Genomic DNA, 19,057 nt, shown 5'->3' on the forward strand with positions numbered 1-19,057 from the left:
CAAACTCTCCCAAAGTTTAGGTTTCCAGTGCAACACTTCCAGGGAGATGCTCAGGCTAGAAACAAGATAGGGCTACTCATGTGCCCATATCTTATTCATGAGCCAGTGCCATGTGATGCAAGTGAAACCCGATATTTTCTAAAGCTATCAAATGGCCAGCAACAAGTACAATAATAATTCCGTTAAACTTGTATAAAATAGGTTACAATATAATTGATAATTATACAATATATAATATATATCATACAAATGTACTGCCTCCAATCTCTACTACCTTTACTAAACCTATCAAATGTTTCTACTTTTGCATGTAGATAGAGGTATACGCTGCTGCTGCTCTTCTCCTTTATCCTCCTCGATCTCCTCCTCAGCATGAGCACCTGCATCAACGTCACATTCGATTTAGAACTTCATTTCCCAGCACCCCTGTAAATATGCAAATTAAAGAAAGTGTTTCTGACCAATAGGCTTGAGCAGTGTTGCAGAATGCGCCAATCGATTTCCGGTTGGATTGTAGTGCGGGAATTTTTGAGAAGCATCGAGGATAGCTTGGAAATAACAACAAAGTCAGCGAGGTTTGTGTTAAAGGTTTATGTTATAAACATGTGAAGTCCAATGCCTTTCTTTAGATATATTGATATACCGTGTTTAAGAACACGATTATCACGACAACGCTAGGTTTTGCAATCTAATCATCCAAAGGCAAGGCTTCATCAGAATGAAGGCCATTGCTAATGTATCTACGACGTTAGCAAAATAGTTAAGCTAACTAGCTATATGTTCACTGGCCTTTGAAATTGCCTGACAATCTTTCACACGTATGCACGCTTGTTTACCCGATATTGGCGTTTAAGTTCGCAAAATTTTGCTACCAACTAGTAGTTAATAACGTTAGCTAAATAGGAAAACCCTCTCGACCCATTTGGTGAAAGTGAAACTGGCTAGATTGACGATAATAAGCTACACAACATGACCAAAAGTATATGGACACCTGCTCGTCTAACATCTGATTCCAAATTCATAGACATGAATATGGAGTTGGAGCCCCTTTGCTGCTATAACAGCCTCCACTCTTCTCGGAAGGCTTTCCACTAGATGTTGGAACATTAATGCGGGGACTTGCTTCCATTCAGCCACGAGCATTATGTGCTAGCTACCTTATTGGTTACCTTCATTCAGTCGCTTGCCACTCAAGTGATGTATCATGTGATATGCTGTTTACACGTCATATTCAAACTTCACCGAGACATTCAAGTAAACTGCTTTATGTTGGTGTAGGTCAAATTAAGGCATTGCTAGCTTTATAACAAGCTATATGTTTTGGGAGGAGCCAGGAGCCCTTACTGGCTGGCAGTGGCAAGATAGTTTTGTTGAATGAAGCACTGTTACATCTGCTAGATGTATCACTAGATTGCATAGATTCTCTATCCTGTCCCTCCAGATGCCCCCTAAAGCCAAGGCAGCAAGGAAGGGCAGAGGACCAGAAAAGAGGAAGCTTGCTGAGGAGTTCCCCCCTGGAGAAGTACTTACAGATACTGGCAAGAAGTCCTGGAAACTGGGAGCCCCCATTGGACAGGGCGGCTTCGGACTGCTCTATCTGGGTAAGAGAGGCATGGCAACATGGGTTATAAAACACATCTAGGCTAGTTCATTGATTATTGATCGGGAATTCCTCATCTGCTGACCTCAGAAGATCAGGAGGACTACATGTCTTGCATATGTATTTCCAGCCCATTCCCTTTTAAACTCTAGGTTAGTCTGAGGTCTGTTATTGTTTTACAGCCGATGAGAATTCATCTGAAACGGTTGGTGCTGGTGCCCCATATGTCATCAAAGTGGTAAGACAACTCTGGCTTGGTAACCCATGCCTTTTTGTATATGATTGCCTGATTGGCCTCAGTTCTATCTCATGCCTGCACACGCAAGACAAAGGAAACATTTAGCATCCTTACTGTATGTCTGTACAGTTGATGACAATATACTCTGACTACCCTGCATGACTCCAGGCTTACCTATGCTGCATGTTCTGTGTAGTGTTTCCAGGATGAGTATAACTGATCTTATGCTCCTGATTATGTCATAAACTGACACTAATGGGATGAATAAAGCTGTCCTGTTTTTATTTTTCTTCATCTAGGAGCCCAGTGACAACGGACCACTGTTCTCAGAGCTCAAGTTCTACATGCGAGCTGCCAAGCCGGATCTAAGTATGCATACCACATACCACTCCCTCCCTCGTGATCGCACACCCACGCGGTCCCTCAACACTGGAACTAACAAACACGAATAGAGAAATGGAACAACTTTCTTAATTAAATAAGTGAAGTAGTAGGGCCATGCAGTGAGGTCTTCTCTCTCCAACATGGTGCCTTTGGCTCCTGCGTTCGCCCCAAGGCCACAACTTTGCATTTTATATCATAACAATCCAAATGTCAATCTCCCCTGACAATTAACTGTTATATTACTAAGGAACGAAGGCTCATATTTTATTCATGGGATATGGTGGTGTCTGTTGGTAAATATTTGTCCCGGTAGCAGATTAGCTTGCGACTGCCTCTGGCTCCCCTCCCATGGAATTATCCTTCTCATTACTTTGAGCACCACCACCAAGTTTTAGGACGTGTGTTTAGAAGCATTCGTATGAAGGCTAAATAGTACTACCTTGATTTGCCTTACTGTTACTTTTCACTTGCAGTCATGTAGTTTAACCCTTAACAAGTGACTGTCTTTTAGCATGTTGTTTTAGGTGAGTGTTTTGCTGTTTTTCATATGTAGTATTGTTTTATAACCGTTCTACACTTGTTCTGTATTGTAGTTCAGAGTTGGATGAAGTCTCACAAGACAAAGTATTTGGGAGTGCCAAAGTACTGGGGGTCTGGACTGCATGAGAAAGGAGGGAAAAGGTATTGACTAGTGCCCTTTTAAAACCTGTTTTTTTTCAGTACCTTGATGGCAGCCTCATTTAAATACCTTTGAACTAGTGTTACACAATATACCAACACCTTAGTACCTTTTTTCGATAGTATAACATGAAAAACAGTTCGGTACTAGAATTTCTGTTACTTTCGGTACTTTTGTCAAATGTTTCTCAAGTCATCTACTGATCGAGAGAGGATCAAGTCGATCAACGCAGCCGATGTCCCCTCATAGCGCTAGCGCTCCGTGCCTGCTCCGCTTACTCATTGCTAGCTCTACCCTGTCCGCAGAATATTGCTGATTTCAAAGCTGATTGTCACCGAAAAACTTGATTTATTCACTTAATCTCCCCAGCCTCACGTCTCTCCCAGTCAAAATCATCTTTGCTTGAGCCCGCAACTGTGTGTGTGAATGCCATCATGGGTCTTAAAGAGACAGCACACACTTTTATAAAAGAAGATATTGAAAACAAGTCCCAAATTGAATGGAAATATTGTTTTTCATCTGTAGGCCCATGAAAAGGGCTTGTAAGTAAGCATTTCACGGTAAGGTTGTATTCGGCGCATGTGACAAATAACATTTGATTTGAAATCAGCCAAAACAAGCTCAATAACTCAATGCCTGCACACACTCCTATTTAATATGCATCCACCTGTATTGTGAATAGGCCTAGGCTACATCTTGATTTACCCAGTTTATCAATAGACTATTATGTTATGTTGTTATATACTTAGTTTATTTTTTACCGGCGTCAAATTGGTTGTATAATTGATTCATTAATGCATACATTCAAACATTTTAAATGTAGTGATATTGAACTCAAAAACATATTTGTGGATCAAGTGCCATTCCATGACTTTGGCAAATACGCTTTCTCGTTTCGCCGTGGTGTCATTTTGGTATCAAGTATCGTGATACTGAACCTGGTATCAAAGTCAAAATTCTGGTATCGTGACAACACTGCTTTGAACCAACATAGCAATTGTTTACTTTACAGACACCCATAAAGTTATGCATTCATGAATGTCCAACCAACCCACTGCTTCTCCAGCTGCAAAGAAAGTGATCTTGATTGATTAACATATGCGATTGTGTGCTTCCCAATTGGCACCCTATTGCCTTTGTAGTGCACTACTGTTGACCAGGGCCCATAGGGTGCCATATAAGTAGTGCACTATAGGAATTGGGTGCCATTTGGGATGCACCCTGAATCTGTTTCCCTCTGGTTCCTCCCTTCCCAGGTACAGGTTCATGGTGATGGACCGGTTTGGGACGGACCTGCAGAAGAAGTTTGAGGAGAGTGGGAGGAGGTTCCCCCGAAAACTGGTCCTGCAGCTCGGACTGAGACTCGTGAGTTTTAGTCATCTTAACTGCCGATTTTAGATAACCGAGCCAAAGGGGGGGGAAAAGACTAAAACAACAGCTAACTAAAGCATTGATTTATTTCATTCACGCTCTAAAATAATGTTGGCTGTTTATTTAATTTACTGTGTCTTGAGTGTTGTGTTAAAAAAAATATTCTCGCTCATTTTGTTTGCCAATGCATTATTATCTCAGTAAATAATGGGTTTGATATTTATATGTTGACTTCTCTTCTCCCCTCACTTGTGTAGCTTGACATTCTGGAGTACATCCATGAGCATGAGTATGTCCACGCTGACATCAAAGCCTCCAACCTCCTCCTCAGCCACGACAACCCCAATCAGGTCAGTGGCTGTCCCACCTGTCTGCTATTCACTCTGCATTGATTGACACATTTTTGATCTGGCCCTGTGCTAACACGCCTGATTTAAGCTCGTTATTAAGCCATTGCTTGATGTAAAAGTTTAGTTCAATCGGGTGTGACGGCACCGCGGGAATGGATTGAGAAACGGTCATGTAGTGGAGCTTTTAGTCCTGATATGGCTCGCGTACATGGTACACTATATTATCAGGGCTATGTAGCCTGGCTATGTGCTTTGTGTGAAGTGGATTACAGTTTCACAGGAGGCCTATTTCTCAGTCTGGGTACGATTTCAAATGATTGTCTCTACCTCTTCAAGGGAAGTAATTCCTTTGACCCGATATGTAGCTAAGTTGAAAAAAACGTTGGATATATTTATTTATTTGATTATGCTCCTGCCACTGGTTCATTAGATTCAATTAAACAAATGCGAGAGAGAAGAGGGTGATGGGGGCGTTCATCATTCCTCTAAACAGGGGAGAGATTAGATGACTGGTAAGAGATCTTTCAAGCAAACAAGGTGGGGGCAGGGGCAAATATTTAATTTAGAGATTAATAATGTATCCACGGTGTGTTATTAAAGTGCTATTTTTAAATGACAATTTAGAAAGCGGCCCCTTGGGAGTCTCAGGGTTAGCTCTCTCTCAATCTGCCTTCTCCCTTCCTCCCTGCAGTTGTTGGGAAGATTTGTTTGACTTTCTGGGAGCTGATGATTTGAGCAAGGAGGGAGCCACCTACTGTACTGTAGCCATGACTTGTATTCTATGCTTTGTTGTACGGATGTGACGATTTGCCGGTGCGCATCGGTCCGTGGAAACCAAACCTATCCAAATGTAGCACGCGTCTGTCAGAAAAGCGGTACGAATTGCTGCTGTTGCTCATATTGCGTTCCTTCTACCTTCCCGAACGACGACTGATGGGTCCTCTCTTTCAGTGTCGAACTGCTTGTAAACTGTGTTGACTGTCATTGATCTACACGTCATTTTGCGTGCGTGCCAAACATCCCCAGGCAATATCAATGACCTCGTCAAACTGAGCGCTATGCCCAGTTTCGCGTGCTTACCAATGCCAGGTTGGTGGCCTGTTCCTGATCTTGCACGTCTGCGTGGCACCTTTTAGCGTTCAAGTGCTAAACTTACTTGCGTGATGTTGGGCTTTTATTAGTTGAGTGACAACCGATGTCATTTGCTAGGTTTATTGTTATCTATGTGCTGTTGAACAGGGTGTTTTACCGGAATAAAAGTAAGCTGCCGGAGACAACTCTAATCTGTCTCTAACTCCTAAACGGGGTTTACCATAGTTTACCATTATTTTGATCAGGGACATCATCAACAACAGCGTTGGTCATTTTGCTTTCATGGTCATTTTTTAGATCTACAATGAGCTATCATTATTGCAATGTGCACTGCATGGCTGAAGCAAGAGGAGAACTTCCAAACTGTCGGTCGAAACCCTTCGATTTTGAGACGGGGTGAAATCCAAAATTGTGCTATATATATTCATTGGCTATGTCATAGCTAATTTGTAAACAATAAATATTGATACATCGCTATCTTAAACATTGAATCTGCCAAAATGACAAGTTAATTAGTGGGTGATGGTGATTTCAGAAACAACGTGGGGGGGGGACAAAAAACAGGCTACATTGTCCCCCCCACAATCTTATAGTGGGGTGGTATTGGTCTCCCTTATGGCTCAGCTCAGGTGACTACGTAGTACATAGACCATACATTGTTTACACGCACGCACACACACACACACACACACACACACACACACATACACACATAGAAGTCAGCTCAAGACAGATCTAGCTCAGAGAGGCCCAGCTCATGAGCTCCATCAGTAGCAGATTTTAATTTAGAATAGGAAATGAATGTGTTTATGCAACAAATGTTAGTGCATCCAACCAAATTGCATCGATTTGTTCTCTAATCAAATCGAATCGTATGGAATCATTTCAAACTACTGTATAACGTATCGTTCCTGTATCGGAGCCCATGTATCGAATCTTATTGAAAGGGAAAGATCCCTATTTTATTCTTGTAGTCCAGGTGATTTCCCCCCCCCACTTTTTTATAAAAGCATCGAACTTGGTACACATGTACGGTTTATTATTAGTAATATACTAGTTCTAGGCCCATCTCGTGTATATTCCTTAGGTTGGATATGTGTCCGTGTGTGTGTGCATGCATGAATTTGTCTGTTTTGTTTGCAAACCTATAGGTTTATTTAGTAGATTATGGGCTGGCCTATAGGTACTCTCCTGAAGGCATACTGAAGGAGTACAAGGAGGACCCTAAGAGGTGCCACGACGGGACCATCGAGTTCACCAGCATCGACGCACACAAAGGAGTCTGTAAGTACAGCACACCTCACCTCTGACTGAGCCAAGCCAGGGCACGTTCATTTGGGAGCAAGTGGTGGCGGGAAAATGGTTTGAAACGGAACATTTTAACATTCGATTTTGAAATTTTGTCTGGTCAAGTGTGTAATTATTATTATTATTTTTTAAATGTGTCTTTACTTGTATCAACACCACCTAGCTACCAGCGGTTAAGGTGTATATAACCTGCCGTTCACACCTAGCTACCAGCGACCAGTCGTAAGGTGTATATAACCTGCCGTTCACACCTAGCTACCAGCGACCAGTCGTTAAGGTGTATATAACCTGCCGTTCACACCTAGCTACCAGCGACCAGTCGTTAAGGTGTATATAACCTGCCGTTCACACCTAGCTACCAGCGACCAGTCGTTAAGGTGTATATAACCTGCCGTTCACACCTAGCTACCAGCGACCAGTCGTTAAGGTGTATATAACCTGCCGTTCACACCTAGCTACCAGCGATCGTTTTCGATGGGAGGAGGAAACCTAAGGACACACCCACTTAATGGTTGGCGACTTGAGAGCTCGCGAGCTGCGTTGAAAAATTCCCACGTTTCTGCACATTTCTGCTATGCAACCTCGCGACAGCCCATTGGGGTGGGCTGCTCTCACAATCACGCTTTGCAATTGGATAACCACAACAACTGCTGTAATGCACACCTACGCGGGCTGATTTCAACAGCTCCATCGCTGATTATGTCGGCAAATGTAAGTCCAGAGTTTAGTGTCTATTGGTCAACTCAACTGTTGTATCTCTACAGCACCTTGTAGAAGGAGTGATCTGGAGATCCTGTGGTACTGTATGGTCCAGTGGCTCTGTAGTAAACTGCCCTGGGAAGACAAGCTGCAAGACTCTCTCTACGTCAGAGACTCAAAACTACGGTAAGATGTCACACACATACCTGCATGTGCAGAACACACACAAGCACACATTTGTGTGCACATCCCTCTAAGTTTCCCCCCCCCCCCGTTACAGATGCAGAGATAACGTCTCAGAGTTCATGTCTAAGTGTTTCTCCTCACAAGACAAGCCAGGTGAGGTCTTTTCATTCACTTTTTATTTATTTATTTTGGACTCCTTTGGATACGCCCCTCGTATCAGTTTCCTTTTTGTGTGGACGTCGAAGTCCATATTGCTGTGGGGACTTGCCATTACTAGCCGAACTGACTGACTCTCTGTGGTCCTTGAGAACACCTGTGTTGTGAGTTCAGCCCTCCACATTACATGCCCTGCCTCTGCTCCATTCACAGCCCCAACCATCCCTAATTGAACTGAAGCACTTCTTCATCACACACACACACACACACACAGCGGAGAGGAGAGTGGCTGTTCACTCCATAATAATGGGACCTGCCGATTTCCCTCGTAATGAATGCTAATTCATTAGCACCACCGCTAATTCTCCGACCGCAACAAAACTTTCCACTTTAACTTTGTTGTGAAGCCGTGAACTTACATATGTGTTGAGTGCATTAGTGTGAAGCATAGGTGAGAGTCAGTATGGGGGACGGCTAGAGTGCTCACTGAAGTTTTCTAGCCATTTAGAGTGAAAACACTTCAAATATGGTGTAAACTTTTTGAGGATTTGTTAAATATCTATGATTTTATTTTTGAACGATTTGTCATTCGTACGGTATTGAGGCCTGTAGATTTAATTTGGCTCTACATATCATTCACCTTAGAATATGGACTAGGGGGCCTAGTCGACAAGACAATTCTATCTGAAGTAGGAACACGATATCAAATCCTTTTTAGTTAACAATTAAGTACCTTTACTGTGATTGTTTTCAATTGTGGTCAAAAAGAAACAAAAATAGCATCTTAGCAAAGAGCAATTTCTCAAGCAAGACTTTTGCTAGGACTGTCTGGGAGTGGTCTGAGTGGGGAGGGGAAAACTGAAAACTATCTGTTACTGGCAGAGAGGTTTGGAACTCTTTCTCATTGGTCTATTAACTAATTTACCACTTGGTGACGTCACCAGGCAGGCCAAAACCCCATCCCACCAAAACAGGCTGAAGTTTCAGGCGGTCTTTTCAACCAGCTCTTACACTAAAGGGCATTTTCATAATTTTCACAATATTACAATATTATTCCAACTTCATAGTGTGGAAATGTTTCAGGTGAAATCACGTTTTTGACTGCACTGGGCCTTATAACAAACTTTGACTTGGGGAGTTTAACTATCCCTTTAATCCTGAAGCCAGGGCCTTGCCTCCCTCCTCCTCTCCGCCTACTCTTGTCGGCCTCCTCTCCTCTGATCCCTATGTGGCAGCGCCCGCTCTGTGCGCTTTGTGGCAGCCGTGTGACAGAAGGAGAGATTTCTCCGCGGGCTGTTGTCTTGTGCGTACAGCAACACGCAACGCATCACAACAGAGAGAGAGAGAGAGGTGACTGCAGTGGAGCCACCATGGTTCTGTTGTGTCCGCCATCATCACTAATTCTGTTTGGTGTGACTTATTTTAGCTTTCACCCAGACGGTAAACAACAGTTTGGGAGCGACGGAGCAGAAGGAAGAGGGGCTGACGCACCGTGCCACTTCCTCTCCTCATCCCTCTCTCCTCTCCTCCTCACTCTCTCTTGACTTAGCCCCAAGGTCAAAGTGCCAGTGCTGTATTAGGAGAGAGGAAAGGAATGCGAGTGTAACTGGAAGGAAGTGCAGTAGCTAACACCTTTTTTTAAATCCTGTTTTTATTTTATTTCACCTTTTATTTAACAAGGTACTCTAGTTGAGAACAAGTTCTCATTTACAACTGCGACCTGGCCAAGATCAAGCAAAGCAGTGCGACACAAACAACAACACAGTTACACATGGGATAAACAAAAGTACAGTCAATAACAATAGAAACATCTATATACAGTGTGTGCAAATGGGGGAAGGGGGTAAGGCAATAAATAGGCCAATAATAGCGAAGTAATCACAATTTTGGCAAATTAACACTGGAGTGATAGATGTGCAGATGATGATGTGCAAATAGAAATACTGATGTGCAAAAGTAAATAAAAACAAAATGGGGATGAGGTAGGTAGTTGGATGGGCTATTTACAGATGGGCTGTGTACAGCTGCAGCGATCGGTTAGCTGCTCACATAGCTGATGTTTAAAGTTAGTGAGGGATATATAAGTCTCCAACTTCAGCGATTTTTGCAATTCGTTCCAGTCATTGGCAGCAGAGAACTGGAAGGAAAGGCGGCCAATTTAGGTGTTGGCTTTGGGGATGGCCAGTGAGATATACCTGCTGGAGCGCGTGCTAAGGGTGGGTGTTGCTATGGTGACCAGTGAGCTGAGATAAGGCGGAGCTTTACCTAGCAAAGACTTATAGATGACCTGGAGCCAGTGGGTTTGGCGACGAATATGTAGCAAGGGCCAGCCGACAAGAGCATACAGGTCGCAGTGGTGAGTGGTATATGGGGCTTTGGTGCCAAAACGGATGGCACTGTGATAGACTGCATCCAGTTTGCTGAGTGGAGTGTTGGAGGATTATTTTGTAAATGACATCGCCGAGGATCGGAAGGATAGTCAGTTTTACGAGGGTATGTTTGGCGGCATGAGTGAAGGATGCTTTGTTGCGAAATAGAAAGCCGATTCTAGATTTAATTTTGGATTGGAGATGCTTAATGTGAGTCTGGAAGGAGAGTTTACAGTCTAGCCAGACACCTAGGTATTTATAGTTGTCCACATATTTTAAGTCAGAACCGTCCAGAGTAGTGATGCTAGTCGGGTGGGCGGGTGCGGGCAGCGATCGGTTGAAGAGCATGCATTTAGTTTTGCTTGCGTTTAAGAGCTGTTGGAGGCCACGGAAGGAGTGTTGTATGGCATTGACGCTCGTTTGGAGGTTTGTTAACACAGTGTCCAAAGAAGGGCCAGAAGTATACAGAATGGTGTCGTCTGCGTAGAGGTGGATCAACACTAGATAACAACCGTTCGGAGCGTCAGTTTTTCAGTTTATCGTCAGTTGTGAATCGTTGATTTGACTTAGTTTGTCTGTTTTTGGTTCAGTATGGTCCGTTGTTTTCTGTGTTGGATGACTGTATTCTTATCACAATGCTGTTGGAGCAGCTTGGGAAACAGGTAGAAATTCATTGCCTTGTACTATTTTCTACTGTGTGCTACATTGAACAGTAGAAATGTAACCACTGCAGCTAGCTACCTTTTTAATTGTGGATAGGACTCACTTAAAAGGTGTTCTTAAATCTCCCAGTAGATATTACCATAAATGGAACATCTAAATTATTATTATTAAAAAAAAATGGTATACTGGAGATGGTGCTGCTTGATCAGCCTCCCTTGAGGAAGGCAGCAACTGAAACACGGTGGCTGAAACGCATCAATAAATGTGATTAATATCAAACTTGTATTTTCATGGTGTGCACCCTGTCCCCCCCCCCCCCATAATCATTGTTTTCTCTCCTTTTTAGACGAACTTCAGAAGTTTATGGAGGAGGTGAAGACTCTAGGCTACACAGACAAGCCGGCCTATCAGAAGCTCCGGTCCATTCTGGAGGCGGGGCTCAAGTCGATCGGCGCCAAAGATGACGACAAGCTGGAGTTCTCCTCGGTCAACGGAGTCGGGCCATCGTCCTCTGTCGAGGTCGGTTCACACACAGCCCAACACATTAAGAGAGACGTGTTGCTGTGCGGTCATGGTAGCCTCAGCATTTAAAACCTGGCACGCTCCAGAACTTTTTGAAGCCCGGCCTTTCAAACGGAGCCCATTTCAACCACCCCTAATGTGTTTACCTGTTAAAATCCATTTGAAATGTAAAAATGCCTGAGCGCGATCCCAGACTAATTGTGCACGTTAGTGTGAATGGCTGCCAAGTGCATTGATTTTCAAATCCAATTAAGGTGTGATGCTTTTAACAGATGTACCTTGACCGCTGCTTATTGCCGTTTTTACACCCAAACCACACACACAGAGCCTTCATTTTGCTGATCAAAGCCATTTCTACATTACTCTGGCTTACACACTGGGTTTCCTCCAACCATCTCAAAAAGCCTTTTTCCATTTCTCTCCTCCCCGCTCTCTCAATTCTCACAATTCCCTCCCTTTCCTGCCCTCTCTTCTCCATCTTACCTATCTCCCTCCTCCTCTCCCCTTTCTTCTCTTCGTTATCTTCCCCTCTTCCTTCCTCTCTACCTCCCTCCTCTCCTCCCTCCCTCCATCCCTCTTCTCCGACAGGTCTGAGTACCTGTGTTTATCCCTCGCTAATGTATCACAAATTTGCTGACACGGTAACCTTGGAGTCGGCGCGTCCCCGCAATCAGCGCACCGCTCTCACGGCAGAGGGAGGGATCTCCTCCCTCTTCCCCTCTCCCTTCAGCCCCTCTTCCTCCCCCCTCCTCGCACTACCCACAATGCCGTTTGCATATGGAAGGTGCCACCGGGGAGCTGGCCCATGCCAGTTGAGGGTTACCTGCCCACTGCCGTTATTGTATGTAATTATCCAGCCAATCTGTTCAGCTCAGCAGGGTCTGCTGGTAATCATGAGGTAGCAATTGGCAAAATGGAAGTCAGCAGAGAGGAGAGAGGGAAGAGAAGAGGGGGGGGGGGGTTGGGTGAGTGATAGTTCAAGTCCGAGAGAGGGGCGAGCGTTCATTATACAGTCTGAGAGATGCAGGAAAAGGTGGAAGGGAGGGAGGAGGGAAGGAAGGAGAGATGGAGGATTTGATTGCTGTCGTTAAGTGCATCTTTCTCGTCGCCTCATTCTCGGCCGGTATGATTTCATGGACAAAGTTATTATTTCGTTTTAGTCTTTAATCTGTATAAGGGGGGGGGGAATGAAGTCATAGTTTATGAAAATGGTACCAAGGGGATCACCTCACTAAGTACGGATACAGCTCTGCTTTGTCAGTTACTAAACCATCAGATCTCAACTTTGACCCCAAAGATTTGTCAGTTACTAAACCATCAGATCTCAACTTTGACCCCAAAGAAAGTTCCAGGTGCCTTAGATGATGACCCAAGAAACAGAATTAGCCCTGACCATTGTTGTTATTTAGATAGTCAAGGTCATGGAAACCATAATTTAATTTGTACTCTGAATGGATTATTCCTGTAGAAGGTTTTCTTACTCTGCGAGATGGCAGTGATCATTTGCATTTGCTCGGATGTCACACAAGGCTCTGGGCAGATGTAAACGGTCGTCGTCGTGTACCCAAGCAGAGTTTCTCATTTCATGTTTGATTTCGGCCTCCTCCAAGGATTCTGCGAGCGGACCGGGAGATTTGACCACTGCGCTCGCTCTCTCTCTCTCGCTGTTTCGCTGTTTCTCTTGCTGTCGCTCTCTCTCTCTCTGCACTTGTTCTCATCCCTCTTTTCTTTCCCTCTCCTCACAGAAGACTCCCAAAAGAAAGAGAGCGGTAGATTATAAAGAGGAGGCTGATGACGAGACCGACGGCACTCCCGCCAAGAAAAGAAAAGCTGAAAAGAAAGGTAAGAATCTCCTTTCCTTTTTTCCTTCTCCCCTCTCTTCAGGTTAAATCTTACCGTTTTTAAATTGTAATCTTCTCCCTACAGAGCTGAATGGAGTGAAAAGGGTAGTCGTCCCCAAGAAGAAAGCGACCCTTAAAAAGACTGCTGCTAGCCCAAAGAAGAAGGCTGCTAGCCCCAAGAAGATACTGGTGGAGATGGCTACTCAGACCACTCCTGGCCTGAAGAGAGGCAGAGGTAGACCCAAGAAAAAGGCAGATCCATTAGAATCAGAATGAGTTGTTCTTCTCATTCTGTGTTCCAGCCACCCTCGCTCACCTTCCTCTCACTGTCCGCTTTTTAAAGTGGAACTGACAGCTTTAATTTGAACTACTTTGCCGATATTAAACAAACAATCATAATACCAGTCAAAAAAAGTCAAATTCCCAGTTTACGCTACAAAATCGCTTTGTAACGGTTTTAAGAAATAGCTTCTATTTGACTAAACATTCCATGATGTACACTAAGGCATTGTTGGCAGAGTAGATGGATGCAGTTCAATGCATGATTAATATAATTCGCCCCAAAAATATTGCTATCAGGTTGTAAATCACAGCTGGCCTGGTACATTGTTTGCTTCCTCCAATCGGGATGCACCGTTTCAGTTTCAATGACTCAATATTTTGGACAAAAACTGATGAATGTAACTAAGGATGGGAATGTCAATACAATCGAACTAGCAAGGGCAATGATCACAAGTCAGTCATAACGTGACTAATAGGCTAGAGTATCTATTTATGTAATAAGCTAAAAACGCAGAGCCTAACGCTAGGAGGATGTCATGCCATTGGAGGAGTGGGTGAGTGACTGGCTTCTTCCCCTCATATTGTTTTTCGGTGGCTATACACAGCTAGAGATGCAGGTGTCATTTGGTGAGCGAGCAAGAACTTGAACGACTGTTATTCAGTTAGCATATCTCTTGCGTTTGCAAATTTACTCTGGCTATCTACTCCGATTTCAGTGCACTCTCGTCTGAGTGTGCCAGAGCCCAGAATGACTGATGCATTTACACTTGCGGAATATGACCAGTGTCAGTAAACATATGTGATAGTCCATCACAAACAATTTAGTTAACATGTAAACAGCCTAACCAGCTCTGCTACGGTGAGTGAAATGGTCAGAGTGAGGTGTTCTCTCGTTTGTGTCTGGAAGTAGCTAGCTAGCCAACTTTAGCCAGTTAGCTTGGGTGCTTTGTTGGGACGAGCATGCATTGGCAGGCAAGCTGCAGAAGGACGAGTAGGCTACAATTCCCCGTTGTTTATCAGTGCAATTTTGACAGCCAACTAGCTGAATAAGTTTGAGACGGTTTACAGTTGAAGTCCGTCTTAGGTCAGTTAGGATCACCACTTTATTTTAAGAATGTGAAATGTTAGAGTATTTTTAGGACATTTCTCTAAAAAGTACGATCTTTGTCCCCATGTGCAGCTGCAAACCGTAGTCTGGCTTTTTTCTGGCGGTTTTGGAGCAGTGGCTTCTTCCTTGCTGAGCATCCTTTCAGGTTATGTTGATACAGGATTCGTTTTACTGTGGATATAGATACTTTTGTACCTGTTTCCTCCAGCATCTTCACAAGGTCCTTTGCTGTTGTTCTGGGATTGATTTGCACTTTTCGCACCAAAGTACGTTCATCTCTAGGAGACAGAATGCATCTCCTTCCTGAGCGGTATGACGACTGCGTGGTCCCATGGTGTTTATACTTGCGTACTATTGTTTGTACAGATGAATGTGGTACCTTCAGGCGTTTGGAAATTGCTCCCGGAGAGGTACTATTTTTTTCTTCTCAGAACTTGGCTGATTTCTTTTGTTTTAATGACTCCAACCTAATTGTATGTAAACTTCCGACTTCAACTGTATCTAATGTCCCTTTATTAGAGTTTAGCTCATCTTGCTCTGGCTAGCATTAGTTGTTGATCTTGTTGTTGATTTGCATAACTGAGGGAGAGAGAGCCCACCTCTTAATGATTGTAATGTTCCCAAATGTAAGAGGACTCTGGTGTTTACATATTTGCAGAAATCCATTCAGGTGTATTTTGTTGCTTTTGGCGAATGTGTTCTAATGATCTAAAGTTGTGCTGTTGCAACTGCCTGTAAACACACAGTCCAGTTCAAAGTGAATGATGGCAGGCCCGTGTGGCAAATGGCTTGTTTGTATAAAGCCCTACCGTAGCTCTGATTTGCTATAGCACACCAGTCTGTGTAGACTCCGGTCTTGGACAAGACAGGTGTTTTTATTAGGTTTTATTTGCTGCAGTCTATTAATTGTCCAAACGCACTGCCAATTTCCCACTCTATATTGCTAAAGAATTTTCACAACCACCTTAGTATACGTAATTCCCCAAATTTATGAACAAATGGGAAATTGACGTTATGCTTGCTTGTCAGATTTTTTAAATATTTTTTACGTGTCATTCTTCCTGGGGGTGTATATGAACAGATTTTAATACGATTTCATATTTCTAAAATGCTGTCAGTTCCACTTTAGGAGATACTCCCTTTTAAAAGTTTGTACAGTATCGTTTGTATCTCTTCTGCACTGCATATTTTTTTGTTAACACGCAAGGCCTTCTGTAAGTCAGATAATAAAATAATAGTGATGAGAGTTTCTGTGGTATGCTTTCTGTACACCAAAAACGTGTGTCATGCAAGATGTCCACCCACTCTTTATTGGGTGATGAAATTTCACTTCCTTATGTTTATAAGATACATCTTACCAAGACAAATATGAAATGTTAAGTGGGGTGTTAACCCCAGGCATATCATTAACAGTTATTGTGTATCAAAAAAAAATTGGATTCCCTAACCTAATACATCCGATAATAAGCACAGAGATGTGGTGCAGGTTTCTCGTAACAACTGTTGAGGATTTTACATTTTGTGGTTGTCGTCGTCAAAGTTGTCAGCATGACGAGCTGAATTAAATGTAAAAAATATGTGTTTTTGATCGGGCACCCTATATCATGTTTACGTGTGTCGTGTATTTTGAATCCAATAGGTGAAAAATATATGGCAATCTAAAATGCCTCCATGCTACTCAGTCATCCCACACATACAATACACTTGGTTTCCTAAACTGTTTGTCCTGCATAGTTTCCAGTTACAACATAATGTTAAGTAGAAACTGGTCATCTTTCTTCTTCTCGTGACCCCTAATAGATAAGTATCTCCGTCTATATTGTAATCTGCTAATGGGAATGTAAAGCGTCAGTTTGGTGCTCTAGCGTGTCTGACATGTTTGGGTACCAGGGCTCATGCCCCATCCCTTCCCTCTCTTCCTCTCTTCTCCCCCTTCCATCTCCTCACTCTACTCTACTCTTCCCTCCCCGCTTCTATCTTCTCCCATGGCCTATCTGCCACCGGTGGGTTGGACCCAGGCCAGGAGGCCACAGCTTCAGAGTGCAGTAATTAGGCCTGATGTGCAGGACTTCAAATTAAGTGACAGGATTTACTAAAACTGTCGCAAATTAGACCGATTGTGTCTAACTTCTGTAACTGAAATCGCCTGACTGGGGCCGAGCGTAGTATTTAGGGTCAAGGGACTAATGCGAGGAGATTGGAGATGATTTAACGGTCATTCGGTTCACATTTGGCGAGAAGAGATGGTCAGACATAGATTAGTGTCTCTGTAGCCCGTATTACTGATAAAGTTCACTATTTTACCATCGTCTTTGGGCGGAGAAGTGGTTATTTTGAACGTCAATGTTTTGAAAGACAGGTCAATGTGGAATAGTGCCTCTTACTGATTTAAAATAATAACCCTGTTCATTTAAAAAAAAAAAATTTAGTCACATTGTTATGATGCATATTGATCTAAGCTTTGAAAAGACATCCATCTTTTCCTCACCTGATAGTTGGTAATGGTTCAGGATATTACCATATATAAAAAAAGGAAACCTGCTTGTTTCCAAAAACATAAATCCTTTTGTCACCTGAGCTGCATTTTGTCATATACGCTGTCCACCTTACCACCACTGTCTCCATTATGCACTCCCTCGGCCCATACAGACATCTCAGCACCAGGTGTTTCTGTTGAAGGGAAACTACAGACCTCCTATCTATCCCCCATTAACTCTGGTTAGATCCCTGCCTTTCTCCCTCCGTCCCTCACACACTGTAAGGCACACGCTGCCCTGGCTATAAGTGACACACCACACACAGAGGAAGATGTCTTTGTAAATGTTTGTGTTTTGTGAGCCTGCAGGGTCTCATGGCTGCATGGTGGTGGCATCGATCCCCTCAGCCCAGCCCGGACGCATGGAGGGAGGTAATAAGTGCACCCCTGCCTGCCTGTTCCCTTCTCTTTCCCTTCCCAGAACCTGGGTTGCGCCCCAATAATCTCTCCTTCCTCCTGAAGAGTGCACTCGTTCACTGCTCCCCACAAATATTAAAGTATTGTATTGGTGTAGGCTACAGGGAATTTTCATATACCAGTCATTTCCTTTCAAACCCATGGAGGGCAGTGAACAAATGCACACTTTGGGAGAAAGGAAGGATAGATGATTGGGACAAAACCGTGACCTTGGGGGCGCACAGCCATCGCTCCTCAGTAGGGGGCAGTAGCACATAATGATGGCACAGAGAGGGGGGCTGGAGAACCAGGAGAGGGGTGAAGGAGATGACACTTAAACATAACAATACCACCTGTTCCCTCACTAACGCTCATGGCCAGGCACAGTCACAGACTATGTCCCAAATGGCACATAATGGTAGCACTATGGGCCCTGGTCAAAGGTAGTGCATTTTGTAGGGGATAGGATGCCATTTGTAACAGTTACACTAGTGGTAGGGGGTGACAGTGTTTTGCGGTGCCCGACTGCGGACATTGATTGACCTGTGTTTTTATCCAGTGCCTGACTGCAGGTGGGTGTCTACATGCTCTCCGGGGCCGGGATGTGGCTGAGGGACACACACACACAACACACTCACTGTCCGAAACACATACACCATCCGCAGCACACGCACACACACACTGGATGGACACATGCTGAATCGTGACTACCTTCCCAGCAGTAGTGTAACCACCTCTTGTCCCTCCTGAAGCACCAGGCCATGATATGGATCTCAGACCGATATAGACAGACCCAGCCTCATAAAACTCAATAACACTTTAACTCACTAGTGTCACTATTTTAAGTCTTGTAACTTTGAGGCAATGTGAGGTCGCATTTATTGAGGCGCACTCAGAGTTCAAAGTTAAGAAAATATGAACTCTAAGAGAAGACCAGGGAGAGTGTTATTTTTCCTGTGAGTCTGAAGTGTTTTGAGTATTTCTGTTTGTGTTGACCATTGACTGTACTGTATAGGTGTTCGCTGACAGCAAATGACATCTACCAGATTAAATGAAACACAGGACACTCCTGCGGTCAACATGCAAATTGCACGCTCCCTCAAAACTTGAGACATCTCTGGCATTGTGTTGTGTGACGACTAGACATTCTTAGTGGCCTTTTATTGTCCCCAGCACAAGGTGCACCTGTGTAATGATCATGCTGTTCAATAAGCTTCTTGATATGCCACATCTGTCAGGTGGATGGATCATCTTGGCAAAGGAAAAATGCTAACTAA

At 43.7% G+C, this 19,057-nt stretch overlaps 1 protein-coding gene across 3 annotated transcripts; it reads left to right on the forward strand.

Moving 5' to 3' along the window:
• Window positions 1–486: 486 nt before the first annotated feature.
• vrk1 (VRK serine/threonine kinase 1) lies at window positions 487–16,094 on the forward strand. 3 transcript variants are annotated; one of them, XM_023994063.2, is made up of 13 exons: window positions 487–575; window positions 1,442–1,601; window positions 1,783–1,838; window positions 2,138–2,207; window positions 2,816–2,903; window positions 4,158–4,266; window positions 4,530–4,622; window positions 6,866–6,998; window positions 7,787–7,907; window positions 8,002–8,060; window positions 11,442–11,614; window positions 13,363–13,459; window positions 13,544–16,094. In XM_023994063.2, the coding sequence occupies exons 2-13, from the start codon at window positions 1,442–1,444 to the stop codon at window positions 13,732–13,734; spliced, it is 1,350 nt and encodes a 449-aa protein (XP_023849831.1). In that variant the 5' UTR covers window positions 487–575; the 3' UTR covers window positions 13,735–16,094. The 3 variants fall into 3 exon arrangements, with proteins under 3 accessions (XP_023849831.1, XP_023849833.1, XP_023849832.1); XM_023994065.2 differs by having other exon boundaries at window positions 13,366–13,459; XM_023994064.2 differs by having other exon boundaries at window positions 491–566.
• The last annotated feature ends 2,963 nt before the right edge of the window (window positions 16,095–19,057 follow it).

Source organism: Salvelinus sp. IW2-2015, linkage group LG9 (assembly GCF_002910315.2).
Source record: "Salvelinus sp. IW2-2015 linkage group LG9, ASM291031v2, whole genome shotgun sequence".
NCBI classification, from domain to species: domain Eukaryota; kingdom Metazoa; phylum Chordata; class Actinopteri; order Salmoniformes; family Salmonidae; genus Salvelinus; species Salvelinus sp. IW2-2015.

Bases quoted from the DNA above. Each gene is read 5' to 3' on its own strand.
- vrk1 (XM_023994063.2), top strand. From the start codon at position 1,442: ATGCCCCCTAAAGCCAAGGCAGCAAGGAAGGGCAGAGGACCAGAAAAG. The intron at 1,602-1,782 runs GTAAGAGAGGCA...ATTGTTTTACAG, and splicing joins CTTCGGACTGCTCTATCTGG to CCGATGAGAATTCATCTGAA. The intron at 8,061-11,441 runs GTGAGGTCTTTT...TCTCCTTTTTAG, and splicing joins CTCCTCACAAGACAAGCCAG to ACGAACTTCAGAAGTTTATG.